Source organism: Elephas maximus, chromosome 8 (genome assembly GCF_024166365.1).
Source record: "Elephas maximus indicus isolate mEleMax1 chromosome 8, mEleMax1 primary haplotype, whole genome shotgun sequence".
Taxonomy (NCBI): Eukaryota; Metazoa; Chordata; class Mammalia; order Proboscidea; family Elephantidae; genus Elephas; species Elephas maximus.
Genome location: NC_064826.1, coordinates 120,780,204 through 120,798,986, shown reverse-complemented (window position 1 = coordinate 120,798,986; position 18,783 = coordinate 120,780,204). Strand labels below are relative to the sequence as shown.

The 18,783-nt window shown below is 43.6% G+C and overlaps 1 protein-coding gene across 4 annotated transcripts in view; it reads right to left on the bottom strand.

The window, feature by feature from the left end:
* NUDCD3 (NudC domain containing 3) overlaps positions 1-18,783 on the bottom strand; it is a 208,079-nt gene that overhangs the window by 71,566 nt on the left and 117,730 nt on the right. For all 4 annotated transcript variants that reach the window (XM_049894501.1, XM_049894500.1, XM_049894499.1 and 1 more), the window contains exon 3: positions 6,207-6,339. In XM_049894501.1, the coding sequence (XP_049750458.1) occupies positions 6,207-6,339 (133 nt within the window). The remainder of the gene's footprint in view (positions 1-6,206; positions 6,340-18,783) is intronic.

Genomic DNA, 18,783 nt, shown 5'->3' with positions numbered 1-18,783 from the left:
GCAGTTGGTATTTGACAAAGGCCCAAAGTCAGTTAAATGGGGGAAAAGACAAGTCTTTCTAACAAATTATGCTTGCATAATTGGACATCCACCTGCAAAAAAAAAAGAAACAAGACCCATACCTCACACACCACACACAAAAACGAACTCAAAATGGACCAAAGACCTAAATATAAAATCTTAAACGATAAAAGATCACGGAAGGAAAAATATGGACAATGCTAGGAGCCCTAATACATGCCATAAACAGTATAGAAAACATTACTAACAATGCAGAAGAAAAACTAGATAACTGGGAGCTCCTAAAAAGCAAACAGCTATGGTCATCCAAAGACTTCACCAAAAGAGTAAAAAAGATTACCTACAGACTGGGAAAAAGATTTTAGCTATGACATTTCTGATCAGCACCTGATCTCGAAAATCTACATGATAGTTCAAACACTCAACAACTAAAAGAGAAATAACCGAATTAAAAAATGGGCAAAGGATACGAACAGGCACTTCACTAAAGAAGACATTCAGGTAGCTAACAGATACTTGAGGAAATACTCACAATCCTTAGCCATTAACCCAACCCAGAACCCAGTGCCGTTGAGTCGATTCCGACTCACAGCGACCCTATAGGACAGAGTAGAACCGCCCCGTAGAGTTTCCAAAGAGCACCTGGCAGCATTAGCCATTAGAGAAATGCAAATCAAAACCACAATAAGATTCCATCTCACTCCAACAAGGCTGGCATAATCCAAAAAACACAAAACAATAAATGTTGGAGAGGTTGTGGAGAGATCGGAACACTTATACACTGCTGGTGGGATTGTAAAATGGTACAACCACTTTGGAAATCGATTTGGCGCTTCCTTAAAAAACTAGAAATAGAACTACCATATGATGCAGCAATCCCACTCCTTGGAATATATCCTAGAGAAATAAGAGCCTTTACACCAACAGAAATATGCACACTCATGTTCACTGCAGCACTGTTTACAATAGCAAAAAGATGGAAGCAACCAAGGTGCCCATCAACAGATGAATGGATAAATAAATTATGGTATATTCACACAATGGAATATTACACATCAATAAAGAACAATGATGAATCCGTGAAACATTTCATAACATGGAGGAATCTGGAAGGCATTATGCTGAGTGAAATTAGTTGCAAAAGGACAAATGTTGTATGAGACTATTATAAGAACTCGAGAAATAGTTTAAACAGATAAGAAAATATTCTTTGATGGTTACGAGAGCGGAGAGGGAAGGAGGGAGGGAGAGGGGTTTTCACTAACTAGATAAACCCAGTGCTGTCGAGCACTTAACCACTAGGCCACCAGGGTTTCCAAACTAGATAGTATATAAGAACTATTTTAGGTGAAGGGAAAGACAACACACAATACAGGGGAGGTCAGCACGACTGGACTAAACCAAAAGCAAAGAAGTTTCCTGAATAAATTGAATGCTTTGAAGCCCACTGTAGCAGGGGCGGGGGCTTGGGGACCATGGTTTCAGGGGACATCTAAGTCGACTGGCATAATAAAGCCTATGAAGAAAACATTCTGCATCGCACTTCGGAGAGTGGCTTCTGGGGTCTTAAATGCTAGCAGGCGGCCATCTAAGATGCATCAATGGGTCTCATCCCACCTGGAGCACAGGAGAATGAAGAACACCAAAAACATAAGGTAACTAGGAGCCAAAGAGACAGAAAGGGCCACACAAACCAGAGACTACATTAGCCTGAGGCCAGAAGAACTAGATGGTGCCCAGCAACAACGGATGACTGAGAACCGTTCAGGGAGCAGGAGAGCAGTGGGATGCAGACCTCAAATTCTCGTAAAGAGAGCAGACTTAATGGTCTAACTGAGACTAGAAGGACCCCAGAGTTCGTGGTCCCCAGAGCTTCTGTTGGGCCAAGAAAGTAACGATTTCCAAAGCGAACTCTTCAGACAGGGATTGGACTGCAATATGGGATAGAAAATGATATTGTTGAAGAATGCGCTTCGTGGATCAAGTAGACACATGAGACTATGTGGGCAGCTCCTGTCTGGAGGGGTGATGAGAGGGCGGAGGGGGTCAGAAGCTGGCCGAGTGGACATGAAAACAGAGAGTGGAAGGAAGGACTGTGCTGTCTCATTAGGGGGAGAGCAATTAGGAGTATATAGCAAGGTGTATGTAAATTTTTGTATGAGAGACTGACTTGATTTGTAAACTTTCATTTAAAGCAAAATTAAATTAAAAAAAAAAGTTTACAGTATAATAACGATGATGGGTGGGGGAAGGATAATTATTAAAGGAGAAAAGAGAAAATGCTGAGCCGTATAGGACAGGAAGCATGACACAAAGGTTTTCACGTATCACCGGCTGGTGTCACAAAAACGCCAGTACTAAATAGGCCAATGGCCTCTTCGGAAAGCCACTTCTTAGGTCCCAGTGTCATAAACATCTGAAACTGTCCACTATCATCTTGAGCCTTCTCTGAGTGCCAGATGTGAGCATGCCCACCCTGAGTTACTCTGTCCCTGCCCTGCAGTTGGGGGTCCCCACAGGGAACACAGGCTCACATACTGGGCTCTGCACTTAGGAACTGTGAGACCTGATCAAGTTGGTCTTCCAGGATTGTGAGGAAGACCAAACTAGAAGGGCTAAGATCTACAAGGTACCTGGTCCAGGGCCTGGCACAGAGAAGTTTAAGTAAAGAAATCACCTTTTTTGTTTGTTTGTTTCTGTATGGCATTGATCAGGGCTAACTGAAATTGCCCTATTCATTTATTTGGTCACTCTTCTTGTCTGCACCCCCAGTAGAACATCAGCTCTGGGCAAGCTAGTCTTGTGTGTGCGGATGAACACTATCTCCACAGCTCCTGGAACAGAGCTGTCACATGGTAGCCAGGTCCTCAAGAAATGCTGAATGCACAGATGATCAAATTCCTCCTAAAATGAAAGTGAGACCCAATAATCCAGGAGACCATGACAGGTCCACCTGAGGGAGGCACATCTGAGCTTGAGGCATGAAAGTTTGTCCCTGGGCAAGGCAAGACAGAGAGTCGTTGGGCCCTCTAGCTGGTGCTCCTCCCAAAGGAGCCACGAGAATAAGGCCCCGGTGAGTTAGTGTGCTCAGTGAGAGAACGCTTTTGATGGGCAGTTCTCATGGGTGGCTGTGGGAAGTGTGGCTATAACTGTCAAACGGCCTGGGTCTCCTGAATCAAAGAAAGAGGAAATAATTAGTTTTAAGTTGGGCCTAATACAAGTCCTTTCAGAAGAAATTCCAAAACTTCACGGAGGACTCAGAGCAGGACACTGTCATTTTTTTAGCCACGTGAATCAGCATGTTTCATAATTTATTCAACTACATACAAAGCAATCCTACCCAAAAAAACAAAATGAAAATCAATACCTGATCTACTGAAACGCTAAGAAGATGCTGGGCAAGCCACTCCAACAAGCCCTGCCCTTCTCTGGGAAGCCCTCCTGTAGGAAGGTCAGGTATAGCCGCCAATGACCTACTAAAAACAGAAAGGAAATATACTTTTGAGGCGTGCATTTCTATATGGATCGTCCCTAGTTACCTGGACCAACTTAGATCCTAGAATCATTCTCAGTTTTATAATCCCAAAATTCTACCTGGCCAGGAGTCACCTAGTAAGAGATCTATTGGGACGGGAGTGACAGGTGGCAGGAGGGGGTGGGAAAAGGGAGGAAGGGAGAAATAAAAGATAGTTCTGTTTTCTGCTACGTTGGGCCACCCACAAAACATTTATCTATATCCATGTTATCTTTTAAAGGTTCAGGTGCTATTCATACAGCACTGGACAATCAGCTGAGCTTAATTATGGGTTTCACACATTTGACATGGCTGAAAAAGGGAGGGGGAAGTGTTTCTGCATGAAGAAAAAGATGTCATCTTGTCTTTGTGGTGGAGGGCAGAGACTGAGATGGAGAAGACAGGCAGTGTCTGTCTTGGGTACAGGTCTCTAGCCAGCCCACAGCCTGGCACCTGCTCCCCGAGGAAAAAAGCCAAACAGAAAAGCTGCAAGAGCTGTCCCCATGGGATACCCATGAGAAAGTGGCACACCAATAGAGGACATGGAGCAATGCAGGGGGGGAGGGACAGCATGGCTGGGTCCTAGTGAGGCAACAAGGATGACAGCAAGCCATGGCCCCAGCCCAGCCATCAGTGTCCTCACAGAAGGTGCAACTAACCATGGCAGAGGGCCCTGCCTTCAAGCCTGAGATGCCCTCTGGGGACCCCAAAGTAACCCTCAGTAAGGTCTGCAGAGGACGTTATGCAAGAGGGTGCTAGGAGCCAGGGTAGCTGAGCTCACAGCAGAGCCCTCTCGCCGTGTGCACATTTAACTAATATGAATGGTAACAAAAGAGGGTGAAGTGGAAGAAGAGAAGATATGAACAAATGAAGAGGCAGGCAAGCCTATGGGACATCACCTCAAGGGCATCTGCCTGAGGGTGAGCCTGGGAACACTTGCTCCCACCCTCCTCTCTACTCTCCATTCTCTTGTGCCTCTTGTTGTATAAACATCTAACTACACTGTGAGTGAGGTCAGTGTTTAAATCAAAATGCTATAGAATTAAATTACAAATCTTTCCTCTCTGTGATGTACTGGCCATTATCAAATACATTCCACACATACATACATATTACCACACAGGACTGTGTACACAAAGTCACATGAACTGTTTCTCATGGGTCACTTAAGGGATTTTCAAAGGTAACACTGACCACATGTTTTTCACTCTACATAAACATGGACTTCAGAACCAGTCCCTTGGGGAAGGTGCTATTCCACTGTGTTCCTCTTTTTAATGTGAATTTACTGGATCCTGGGCTGGTAAAAGGCCTAGGAAAACTGAAGTCATACATACTATGTAAACATACATTAGCTACTACCTTAAGTTTAGCTGACTAAACCTTTTGTAGGTGTGATAGTTAAGGTTGTGTGTCAGCTTGGCTGGGCCATGATTCTCAGTGGTTTGTTACATAATGATGTGTTTGGCAGTTATATAATGATGTAATTTGGCAGTTGTGCAATGATGTAGTCATCCTCCATGATGTGATCTGAGATGCTCAGCTAATCAGTTGTAAGGGGAGTTTCCTTAGAGGTGTGGCCTGCACCCAATACATATATGGACGTTATAGCAATGCTCACTTGCTTACTCTGGATCCTGCATCTGACTTGTCATCATCTGACTTCTGGTTCTTGGGACTTGAACCAGTGGCTTGCCATACTGCCTGTCAATCTTGGGATTTGTCAAGCCTCTGCAGCCGGTGAGTCAGCAGCCTGCCATTCTACCTGTCGATCTTGGGATTTATCGGCTTCCGTAGCCTGTGAGCCATCAGCTTGCCATCTGACCTGCTGATCTTGGGTTTGTCAGCCCCTGCAACTATGTAAGTCAGAAGAAGCCTCCAGCCTGATGCCTGACCCATGGACTTGGGACTTGTCAGCCTCTGTACACCTGCATGAGCCATTCCCTTGAGATAAATCTCAATCTCTCTCTCTGTCCATACACACACACACACACACACACACACACACACGTTCTTCATTGCTTTTGCTTCTCTAGAGAGCCCAGTCTTAGATAGTAGGGAAGGCTGAAGGCAGATCTATTCTTCAGGAAAAATCTAGAATTTACAAAGGTAATGTTCGAGTATTCCTTTGAAACCTAAAGATTCAGTAATTTAAAACAGGGTCCTAAGCATGCAGTGACTTTGCTCAGTACACCCATAAAGGGCCGTGAAGGGAAACACAGCATTCACGGGAAGCTCCACCTCAGAGTGAGAATAGAGGCCCGCTGTCTTCCACTTGGAAAGACATATGCAGATCCACTAGAAGAAACCTAACAGGCAGGAAGGAGGGGAGAAAGCAAAGGAACCACAAGAAGCATATTTTTGGGACAAAAAAAAGGAATACAGTAGAAAATAAAAAAATATGTCACTCAAGTCCTGAAGCCCGATTCCAAAACCGTCACCCTCAACACATCACGTCGTATGTTCCTTCCCTGGCAGAAGATCATTCAGTAACAGACTCAGATGGCCCAACTCCTGAAAATGTAAAAGACTGCCTTGCTAAATAAGGGTAATGCCCTTTAACTAGCTAATTACATCCCCAGTGGACCTCTACCACTAGCCACATGTGAGAACACAGCCAAAGCACCACCCCATCAAGAGCAACCCTTGCCACCCACTGGGGGTGTGTTACCTGCTTCCCTTTCATGATGTGCTTGGGCACTGGCACCTTGACCTCCAGGTCCATGTAGTCCTGCGACCAGATGTAGTTCTCACGGACAGCACCATTGTAACTGTCAGGGTTTTTCTGAAACTGCTCCTGTCGCCTGGGAAGGAATAAGAGACTTAAATCGCTAACCCATCAAAACACACAGGAGAGGAGTACCACAATCAGCCCAAGCACACACCATTTCTAAGTCCACTTGTAAGATGAAATCGAACAAAGTTTAAAAATTCACAAAATTATCGAAATCTTGCTTGCTTTTGTATTTAGAAACTCCCTCTCTCTTTATAGGTGGTTTCTTTTCTGATCTTCCTATACAGGTCTCCAAGGAAATCACAGGGACAAAGGGGGAGCTTTAGAGAAGAAACTCGAGTGCAGCATCTTCCTGTTCAGAAAAAGAATCTGCAACCACATGCAAAAGTGTAGACTGATCCTTCTAATCTTCACGAAGCTTGGAGATCAGTCCTGTTAATTAACCAAAGTGCCCTTGTTAAGAACATCCTCGGGCTCATAGGTGCTTGGTTTCTCCTAGACTGCTAGGCAAGGCCTCTCTTAAAAACTAAACAGAACAACTTCAGCCTGCAGCTGCTAACCTTCAATCCTAATGAAGCCCCTAGCCTCTACCTTCTAGTAAATAAAATTCATAGGACTGAAATAAAACTATTGGCATCATTATTAAGATATAAGTAACATGTTTAGTGAAGCAGCCTAAAAAGACCCAAATCAAGCAAATCCCACCATCTATGCCTATTACACACGTTACATGCAATCTAGAAACACAATACAGATGTCAATGGGCCTGGCCAAGAAGATGTTAAAAAATAAAATATAAAATATCCACTAGAAAACAACAATATTAATAAAATGTAAACACTGTATAATAGTAGGCTTAGACTCATCTTCCACTATAAGAGTTTCAGATGTAAATTAAAAACAAAAGCTTAGCCATGGAGAAGGCAACATCTATGAACACAAACCATTACAATAGAAGTGCAGCTAAGCAATCTCTTAAACCAGACATTTCAAAAAACTAGCAGAAGAAATCTGGCAGGTAGAGAGCCACACAGACATGTAAATGACACCATGCATTATGACCCTATTTATATATGAACTGTACATAGAAAAGGAGCTGGGAAGGAGTCAACCTTATTAGCCCCTCACTGTCAATCGAAGGGGGCCCTGGTGGCACAGTGGTTAAGAGCTTGGCTGCTAACCAAAAGGTCGGCAGTTTGAATCCATCAGCTGCTCCTTGGAAACCCTATTGGGCAGTTCTACTCTGTCCTGTAGGGTCGCTATGGGTCGGAATCAACTTCATGGCAACAGGTTTTTTTTTTTTTTTTTCAGAGCCAAAGAAGGGGGCTGGGAATGGTGTTTTGACAAGAATATATTTACATAGTCCTGGTCTACCTTGCAAGGCGCCCTGGTGGAGCAGTGGTTAAGGGTTTGGCTGTTAACTGGAAGGTCAGCAATAGGAACCCACCAGCAGCTCCATGGGAGAAGGATATGGCAGTCTGTTTCCGAAAAGATTACAGCCTTAGAAATCCTAGGGCACAGTTCTACTCTGTCCTATAGGGTCTCTGTGAGACAGAATGGACTTGATGCCCATGGGTTTGGTCTACCTTGCACATCCACAGCCCAAGTTCTCTGAGCTTTAACCACTTCCCACCCAAAGGAAACAGAAAAAAAAAAAAAAAAAGGATGGTGATGGTAAATGGTGGCTAAAAGAATTTCATCCAGGGATGATATTCAAAAATAAGCACTTAATATCAGCTGGGCACAGGCACTGGCCAATCAGAATGGATGCAACCCTTAAAGAGCCCAAATGGCCAGCCAATGTGCACTAGGGAAGGTCAGATCACTGTGGGAGAAACCCAATGATTATATACAGGGACATGGAGAGCCACAGAGCGTTCAATGTCTGGGTTCAGTGATAGGAGAAAACAGGATGTGGTCAAAGAAACAAAAGTCAATATGGTCATGTGTGGCTTAATGTCCACAGTATGTTCTGTGAGATAGGACATTATTTGATTTGGACGTTGTGTGAACACCATATTATATATATGTATTACACACCCAGCCCCACCCTCTATTCCGCCTGCCTGAGGAACAGGAAGGAGCAGCCTGGCTTGCAGCTCCCGCCGCTGCTGCCTGCCCACTAGACAAAGCCTGAGAGCTGTATCCACTGGATAACAGGAGGCTGGCCTTCCCAGGTGTGAGGCTGTGGCAAGGCGGGGTCTGTGTACATCCAGGCACAGGGAGGGCGGCGCACGAGGGCACGGAAAGGCGGCTGTGGGGACTGAGTGGGGAGCTTGCGTGCAGGTACCGGGAACACAGCTAGCAGTGGGAGCCCTGGCTGCTGCTGCCCTGTCAGTGTGGCTACTTTCTGATCATGTGCAGCCGCTGCTGCCCAGCGCCAGGAGCTCACGAGTGCCCTAGGCCCAGCCGGCACCTTCAACAGGAGCGGAGAAGCCAGGAGTGGAAGAGCTGCGGCAGGAGCCTGAAGTGAATTGAGGCACTTGGGGGGATTGGGATGCACCCTGGAGCCCCACTGCTTGTTCATTCTGGGGGCTTGGGGTTTTTTAAACAATTAGCAGGAGATAATAAACAAAAGAAGAGCCACTTTCCCTCAAAAAAAAAAAAAAAAAAAACTTTATGGGACCATGGACACATATGCGGTCAGATGTTGCCCAAAAGGACATTATGCGGCACATACTTGTATCTTGAAAAGAGTAGCAAAACTCAGTGTGACATAGATGCAACCAAAAAAAGTATTTTCAAAGATTGTTTAGTGATGTGGGGGGAAACTTTTTAACATAAAATGAAAAAGAGGATAGTCAACTTTTATGCATGGTGTAACTTCAGTTTTCTAAGAAGTCTATATACACATGTGCGTAACCACATACACACATACACATTTGTGTATACATAAAAAGAGACAGAACGGATATACATTAAATCTTAGCGGTTATCTCTGGGGCGTAATACAACAATTAATTTGATTTTCTTCTTTGTACCCCTTTAGGTAATAACCAAATTCCCTACAATATGTAGACATTTTTATAATCAAGAAAAAAGTAGTTCCCTTTAAAAATGTGCACATAGGAGAAAGTCAGAATTGTTAGCCCTCCTTACAGGCCTCATGTCACATACCTGTCAGCCAAAACCTCAGCCCTGGCCAAGGACCAAGTCCTTTCCTCCAGGTGCTTTCACATACACTTCTTAACCTCATACGGTGTGGAGGAACAGTTCCATTGTCACAGGTGCCAGCCCACAGCCCACAGTCACAGGACTTGCATGTTTACACAGGGACATACTCCAGCCAGGCTCCTCACACCAACCTCTTTCCAATACAGAAGCGTCCCCACTTTAGCACCTACTGGAGTGTAAAAATCATGTCTGCACAGCTATGCTCAAATATTCATACCATATTTCCCAAACATTCCAGTAATAGTTGTAACAGTAGTTACCCTTTAAGAGGGAAACTGAATGGCTGAAGGATGTGGAGAAAAAGACTTATTTTTCACTGTGTAGGGTTTTATATCCCCACGTATCTGTCAGTTTCTCGTACTGTGGGGGCTTGTGTGTTGCTGTGAGGCTGGAAGCTATGCCACTGGTATTCAGATACCAGCAGGGTCACCCATGGAGGACAGGTTTCAGCTGAGATTCCAGACTAAGACAGAACAGGAAGAAGAACCCGGCAGACTACTTCTGAAAAGCATTAGCCAGTGAAACCCTATGAATAGCAGCAGAACATTGTCTGATATAGTGCTGGAAGATGAGCCCCCCAGGTTGGAAGGCACTCAACAGATGACTGGGGAAGAGCTGCCTCCTCAAAGCAGAGTTGACCTTAATGACGCGGATGGAGTAAAGCTTTCGGGACCTTCATTTGCTGATGTGGCGTGACGCAAAATGAGAAGAAACAGCTGCAAACATCCATTAATCATCAGAACCTGGAATGTACGAAGTATGAATCTAGAAAAACTGGAAATCGTCAAAAATGAAATGAAATGCATAAACATTGATATCCTAGGCATTAGTGAGCTGAAATGCACTGGTATTGGCCATTTTGAGTCAATCATAGTTTACTATGCTGGCAATGACAAGTCAAAGAGGAATGGTGTTGCATTTATGGTCAAAAAGAACGTTTCCAGATCTATCCTGAAGTACAACGCTGTCAGTGATAGGATAATATTCATATGCCTACAAGGAAGACCAGTTAATACGACTATTATTCAAATTTACACACCAACCACTACGGCCAAAGATGAAGAAATAGAAGATTTTTATCAGCTGCTACAGTCTGAAATTGATCAAACATGCAATCAAGATGCATTGATAATTACTGGTGATTGGAATGCAAAAGTTGGAAACAAAGAAGAAGGATCAGTAGTTGGAAAATATGGCCTTGGTGACAGAAACAATGCCAGAGATCGAATGAGAGAATTTTGCAAGACCAACGACTTCTTCATTGCAAATACCTTCTTTCACCAACATAAACGGCGACTATACACGTGGACCTCACCAGATGGAACACACAGAAATCAAATTGACTACATCCGTGGAAAGAGACGATGGAAAAGCTCAATATCATCAGTCAGAGCAAGGCCAGGGGCCGACTGTGGAACAGACCATCAACTGCTCATATGCAAGTTCAAGCTGAAACTGAAGAAAATCAAAGCAAGTCCACGAGAGCCAAAATATGACCTTGAGTATATGCCACCTGAATTTAGAGACCATCTGAAGAATAGATTTGATACATTGAACACTGGTGACCGAAGGCCGGACAAGTTGTGGAAGGACATCATCTGTGAAGAAAGCAACAGGTCACTGAAAAGACAGGAAAGAAAGAAAAGACCAAGATGGATATCAGAGGAGACTCTGAAACTTGCTCTTGAGCGTCAAGCAGCTAAAGCAAAAGGAAGAACTGATGAAGTAAAAGAACTGAACAGAAGATTCCAAAGGGCTTCTCAAGAAGACAAAGTAAAGTATTATAATGACATGTGCAAAGAGCTAGAGATGGAAAACCAAAAGGGAAGAACATACTCGGTGTTTCTCAAGCTGAAAGAACTGAAGAAAAAATTCAAGCCTCGAGTTGCAATAGTGAAGGATTCCATGGGGAAAATATTAAACAATGCAGGAAGCGTCAGACGAAGATGGAAGGAATACATAGAGTCACTATACCAAAAAGAATTAGTTGATATTCAACCATTTCAAGAGGTGGCACGTGATCAGGAACCAATGGTACTGAAGGAAGAAGTCCAAGCTGCTCTGAAGGCATTGGCGACAAACAAGGCTCCAGGAATTGATGGAGTATCAATTGAGATGTTTCAACAAACAGATGCAGCGCTGGAGGTGTTCACTCATCTATGCCAAGAAATATGGAAGACAGCTTCCTGGCCAACTGACTGGAAGAGATCCACATTTATGCCTATTCCCAAGAAAGGTGATCCAACTGAATGTGGAAATTATAGAACAATATCATTAATATTACTCTCAAGCAAAATTTGTTGAAGATCATTCAAAAACGGCTGCAGCAGTATATTGACAGGGAACTGCCAGAAATTCAGGCCAGTTTCAGAAGAGGACATGGAACCAGGGATATCATCGCTGATGTCAGATGGATCCTGGCTGAAAGCAGAGAATACCAGAAGGATATTTACCTGTGTTTTATTGACTATGCAAAGGCATTCGGCTGTGTGGATCATAACAAACTATGGAGAACACTGGGAAGAATGGGAATTCCCCAACACTTAATTGTGCTCTTGAGGAACTTTTACATAGGTCAAGAGGCAGTTGTTCGGACAGAACAAGGGGATACTGATTGGTTTAAAGTCAGGAAAGGTGTGCGTCAGGGTTGTATTCTTTCACCATACCTATTTAATCTGTATGCTGAGCAAATAATACGAGAAGCTGGACTATATGAAGAAGAATGGGGCGTGAGGATTGGAGGAAGACTCATTAACAACCTGCGTTATGCAGATGACACAACCTTGCTTGCTGAAAGTGAAGAGGACCTGAAGCACTTACTGATGAAGATCAAAGACCACAGCCTTCACTATGGATTACACCTCAACATAAAGAAAACAAAAATCCTCACAAGTGGACCAATGAGCAACATCATGATAAATGGAGAAAAGACTGAAGTTGTCAAGGATTTCATTTTACTTGGATCCACAATCAACAGCCACGGAAGCAGCAGTCAAGAAATCAAAAGACGCGTTGCATTGGGCAAATCTGCTGCAAAGGACCTTTTCAAAGTGTTGAAGAGCAAAGATGTCACCCTGAAGACTAAGATGTGCCTGACTCAAGCCATAGTATTTTCAATCACATCATATGCATGTGAAAGCTGGACAATGAATAAGGAAGACCGAAGAAAAGTTGACGCTTTTGAATTGTGGTGTTGGCAAAGAATATTGAATATACCATGGACTGCCAAAAGAATGAACAAATCTGTCTTGGAAGAAGTGCGGCCAGAATGCTCCTTAGAGGCAAGGATGGCGAAACTGTGTCTTACGTACTTTGGACATGTTGTCAGGAGGGATCGGTCCCTGGAGAAGGACATCATGCTTGGCAGAGTACAGGGTCAGCGGAAAAAAGGAAGACCCTCAACAAGATGGATTGACACAGTGGCTGCGACAATGAGCTCATGCATAACAATGACTGTAAGGATGGCGCAGGACCGGGCAGTGTTTCGTTCTGTTGTGCATAGGGTCGCTATGAGTCGGAACCGACTCAACGGCACCTAATAACAACAACATAACAGGGTTTCGTATCCTGTGCATATATATTACCCACTTGAAAATAGTCAAAGTTATGAAAACACATAAATAAGATACTCCCCATTCCCCACAGATGTAAAATGGTACAACCACTAAAGAAAACAAGTTTGGTAGTTCCTCAGTAAGTTAAACATAACTGGACTAAACCAAAAGCTAAGAAGTTTCCTGAATACAGTCAAACACTTTGAGGGACACAGTAGCAGGGGCAGGGGTCTGAAGACCATGGTTTTGGGGTTTTGTTAGGTCAACTGGCATAACAAAGTCTATTAAGAAAATGTTCTGCATCCCACTTTGGGGAGTGGCGTCTGGGGTCTTAAAAGCTAGCAAGTGGCCATTTAAGATGCACCAATTGGTCTCAACCAACCTGGAGCAAAGGAGAATGAAGAACACCACAGACACAAGAAAACTAAGAGCCCAAGAGACAGAAAGGGCCAAATAAACCAGCAACTCCATCAGCTTGAGACCAGAAGAACTAGATGGTGCCGGCTACCACCAATGACTGCCCTGACAAGGAATACAACAGAGAATCCCTGATGGAGCAGGAGAAAAGTGGGATGCAGAACTCAAATCCTAGTAAAAAGGCCAGACTTAATGGTCTGAGACTGGAGGGACCCCAGACGACATGGCCCCCGGACTCTCTATTAGTCTAATACTAAAACCATTCCCAAAGCCAACTCTTCAGAGAAAGATTAGGCTGGAGTATTAGACATAAAAAGGTAATGGTGAGGAGTATGCTTCTCAGCTCAAGTATACACGAGACTATGTGGGCAGCTCCTGTCAGGAGGCGAGATGAGAAGACAGAGGGGGCCGGGAGGTGGTTGAATGGACACGGGGAAATACAAGGTGGAGAGAAGGAGTGCACTGTCACATTATAGGGAGCGCAATTAGGGTAGCATAACAATGTGTATGTAAGTTTTTGTATGAGAAACTGACTCGATTTGGAAACTTTCCCTTTAAACACACACACACACACAAAAAGTTGAACACAGAATTACCATAATATCCAGCATTTCCAATCCTAAGCATATACCCAGAAGAAGTGAAAACAGGAATAAAAACAAGAAACCTGTAAACCAATGTTCATTGCAGCACTTTTCACAACAGCCAAAAGTTGGAGACAATCCAAGTGTCCATCAACAGAAGAACGGATAAATAAAATGTGGTATATACATACAATAGGAATATTACTCAGCCATAAAGAGAAAGGAAGTCCTGATGCATGACACTCACTACGTGAATGAACCTTGAAAGCATTATGTTGAGTGAAATAAGTCAATCATAAAAGGTCAAGTATTGTATGATCTCACTTACATGAAATAAGCAAATATACTGAAACCAAAGATTATTACAATGGCTGCCAGAGGTGGGAGGGAGGAGGAAAAGGGGAGTTTTTGCTTAGGGGCACTAAGTTTATGTTAATGGTGACAGGATGATTTGGAAAAGGATAGTGAGAATGACTGTACACAACTTGAAGAATGTAATCAATGTTACTGCATTATACACGTACAAATAGTTGACATGGCGTATGTTTTGTTATATATATATTTTCCCTACCAAAAAAAAAAAAAAACTCCACTGCTCAAAACAAACACCCACAAATCAAGAGCAACAAGGCCCTAGCACTTGACAGGCCAAACACAGTGCTGGACCAAAGACCAGGGGACCACCATGAGGACCCACCCAAACGGGAGGAAAGCAGCAGCAGCTATTTGAAGACAGAAAGAGCATAGGGGTCAGCATGGTACCCAGCTGAACAGCTATTTCTAACAATACAGCAATCATGGAGCCAATCTAGTTCTTAAAAAGTACCTAGTATCCGCACAGGCCATAGGGCCAGAACAACCATAGATAACAAAGTCTAGGATGCAAGACACTGAGGTTAGCCCTCTTCAAGGGGGAGAGTGCCCCTCTCAAACTGGGCAGGCAGAGATCTAGCTAGGACCTCTGCTGCCCTCCACCTGCCTCCTGACTGCCCATGCCAAAGCGCAAGGAACTCCCCTCCACCAGACAAGACAGTCTGCCCAGCCAGAACCACGAGGATGAGCAGTAGGTGTCTGCAGAGTGGGGTCCATCCACGGCCATCCAGCTCTCTGTTCACCTTGCATGTACTCTGCATCCTCCACCAATGGAGGCTGCTGGAGAATCACTTCAAACAACGCCTAAAATCGCTCCCAAAACGGCCCTAGAGAGTTGTTGGGTGCTTTTTTTAACTCTCTGAATCCACACTCGCTTTAAATAAAGTTGATTATTTCCAGTTGACAGTATGTAAAAATAAACCTCCTTCATTTACTTCTTGGCTGTTGTCATTTGCAGGTGGCTCTGAAAGCCCCCACCTGCGCCAGTCAGTCTATCAAAGCCATCCAGGTTGGGAAGCCATTGGCCACAACTCCTGCTGCAAGCTGGGTACACAGAGGTGGGGAGGTGCTTGCAGCCAATCATGGTGGGGGCAGGGAGCAAGGATGAGGGCGGGAGGTGGAGGAGTGAAAATCTATGCTTCAACATGTATGTGGGAGTAAGAAAATTAGTCAGTAGCCAGGGTGCAGATTACAGAGTAAGCCTCATAGCAGCCCCCACACCCAAAGAGCCCAGAATCGGGCCAGATAACAAGGTTCTAAATATGTTAAAGGAAAAACAACACAGGCTTCTCTGCCTGGTTCTGTGGGCAGCCAAGGCCCCGTCTCCATGGGGACAGCCTGGCACGGAAGCCGTCATATCTTCCAGCAGACTGTGGGCGTGGGTTCTGCTAAGCAGGGAAGATACTCAGCTCCAAGTCCCCTGCCATCAATGGGGACCGGAGGCCCAGGAGGTCCAGGTGTGCCCAGCCTGGCGGACCCTCCACAGAACTCTCCTCACATCTCCCATTTGGCCAGGATCCCAGCCTCACCCCACCAGTAGATCTGAGGGACTCTAGGACATCTGCTGGCCTCATTTCCATATCTGTGGGCTGGTTGTTGTTGTTGCTGTTAGGTGCTGTCAAGTTGGTTCCAACTCACAGAGACCTTATGTACAACAGAATGAAACACTGCCTGGTCCTGTGCCATCTTCAAAATTGTTGCTATGCTTGAGCCCATAGTTGTAGCCACTGTGTCAATCCATCTTGTTCAGGGTCTTCCTCTCTTTCGCTGACCTTCTACTTCACCAAGCATGATGTCCTTCTTCAGGGACCGGTCCCTCTTGATAACATGTCCAAAGTATGTGAGATGAAGTCTCACTATCCTTGCTTCTAAGGAACATTCTGGCTGTATTTCTTCCAAGACAGATTTGTTTGTTCTTCTGGCAGTCCATGGTAGAGTCAAGATCCTTCGCCAACACCATAATTCAAAGGTATCAATTCTTCAGTCTTCCTTGTTCATTGTCCAGCTTTCACATGCATATGAGGCAACTGAAAATATCATGGCTTGGGTCACACCTTAGTCCTCAAAGTGATATCTTTGCTTTTAATACTTTAAAGAGATCTTTTGCTAGCAGATTTGCCCAGTGCAATACGTTGTTTGACTTCTTGACTGCTGCTTCCATGGGCATTGATTGTGGGTCCAAGTAAAATAAAATGCTTCACAACCTCAATATTTTCTGTTTATCACGATGTTGCTTATTGGTCAGTTGTGAGGATTCTTGTTTCCTTTATGTTGAGGTGTAATCCATACTGAAGGCTGTAGTCTTTGATCTTCATCCGTAAGTGCTTCAAGTACCTTTCAGTTTCAGCAAGCAAGGTTGTATCATCTGTATATCGCTTAATGAGTCTTCCTCCAATCCTCGTGCATTATTCTTCTTCATACAGTCCAGCTTCTGGATTATTTGCTCAGCATACAGGCTGAATAAATATGGTGAAAGGATACAACCCTGACGCACACCTTTCTTGATTTTAAACCACACAGCATTCCCTTGTTCTGTTCAAACAACTGTCTCTTGGTCTATATACGGGTTCCTCATGAGTACAATTAAGTGCTCTGGAATTCCTATTTTTCACAATGTTGTCTGTAATTTGTTATGATCCACACAGTCAAATGACTTTTGCATAGTCAATAAAAACCAGGTGAACATCTTTCCAGTATTCTCTGCTTTCAACCAAGAGCCACTTGACATCAGCAATGACGTCCCCCATTCCACATCCTCTTCTGAATCCAGCTTGAATGTCTGGCAGTTCCCTGTCTATAGTACTGCAACTACCTTTGAATTATCTTCAGCAAAACTTTACTTGCATGTAATATTAATGATAATGTTTGATAATTTCTGCATTCTGCTGGATCACCTTTGGAATGGGCATAAAAATGGATCTCTTCCATATCTCTTCCAAATTTCTTGGCACAGACAAGTGAGTACCTCTAGCGCTGCATCCCATTGTTGAAACATCTCCATTTCTATTCTGTCTGTCTTAGGCTGGGTTCTCTACAGAAGCAAAACCAGTAAAGCATACAAATATATAGAGAGATTTATATCAAGGAAATGGCCCACACGATTGTAAGGCTGGAACGTCCCAAATCCATGGGTCAGGATAGGGGCTTCTCCTGATTCATGTAGCCATAGTGGCTGGCGAAGCCAAGATCAGCAGGTCAGAGAGCAGGACTTTTGCTCACAAGCTGCAAAGATGGATGAATCCCAAGATCAGCAGGCAAGAAGCAGGTAAGCTGTTAGCCCAAGTCCCAAGAACCAGAGGTCAGAAGAACACAATCCAGCTGCAGGATTTGGAGCAAGCAAAAGCCCATGACCCTTGCCAGAATATCCATCCACATTCAATACACGTTCCTCTCATTTCCACCTTCCTCACAACTCTCTGCAGTCCCCATGGTGCATCAAAAAACTGGAAAATGCACAAACATATGGAAATTGAACAACACACTATTAAAATACCAACGGTCACAGAAGAACTCAAAAGAGAAATTACAAATTTCTTAGAGTCAAATGAAAATGCAAGCACTATAAAAAGCAGCTAAGGTGGTACTCAGAGGAAAAATTACAGAAATAAATGTCCATATGAAAAAAAAAGTATCAAAATCAACACCCTAACTCAATAACTTGAAGAACTAAAACAAGAAGAGCAAACTAAGCATAACACTACCAGAAGAAAGAAAATAGCAAAGATCAGAGAAGAAAAAACTAAAATCGAAATTAGAAAAACAGTGGAAAGAATAAACAAAACCACAAGTTAGCTTGTCCAAGAGATCAATAAAATTGACAAACTTTTAGCTAGACTAACAACAACAACAAAAAAAAGGTACAACTGACAGAAATAAGAGAGTGAAGACATTACTATTTTTTTATGAAAATAATGTCCATGTTGTTCATTCATTTGCCAACCACACCCTACCCCAAAAGGTATTTTTGGAGCATGCTATGCTAATTTTTTTTTTTACAACAATATCTTAAAAAAAAAAATTGGCATGCTGCACTTATGAAAGTACCTTGCAGGGGGAGGGCATGGTTGGCAAAAAAACTAATGCATGCATTATTTGCATAAATACACCTGAGTTGACAGAAATAGAAATATGACAGAATATTATGAACAACTGTACAGAAACAAACTGGAAAACCCAGATGAAACGGACAAATTCTTAGAAGCATACAACCCACCCAGACTGACTCAAGAGGAAACAGAAAGTCTCAACAGACCCATAACAAGTCAAGAGATTGAAACAGTGATCAAAAACCTCCCCCTATCAAAAAAAAAATCCTGGAGCAGACGGCTTCACTGGAAAATTCTATCAAATATTTAGAGAAGAGTCGACAGTAATCTCGTTTAAACTCTTACAGAAGACAGCAAAGGAAGGAAT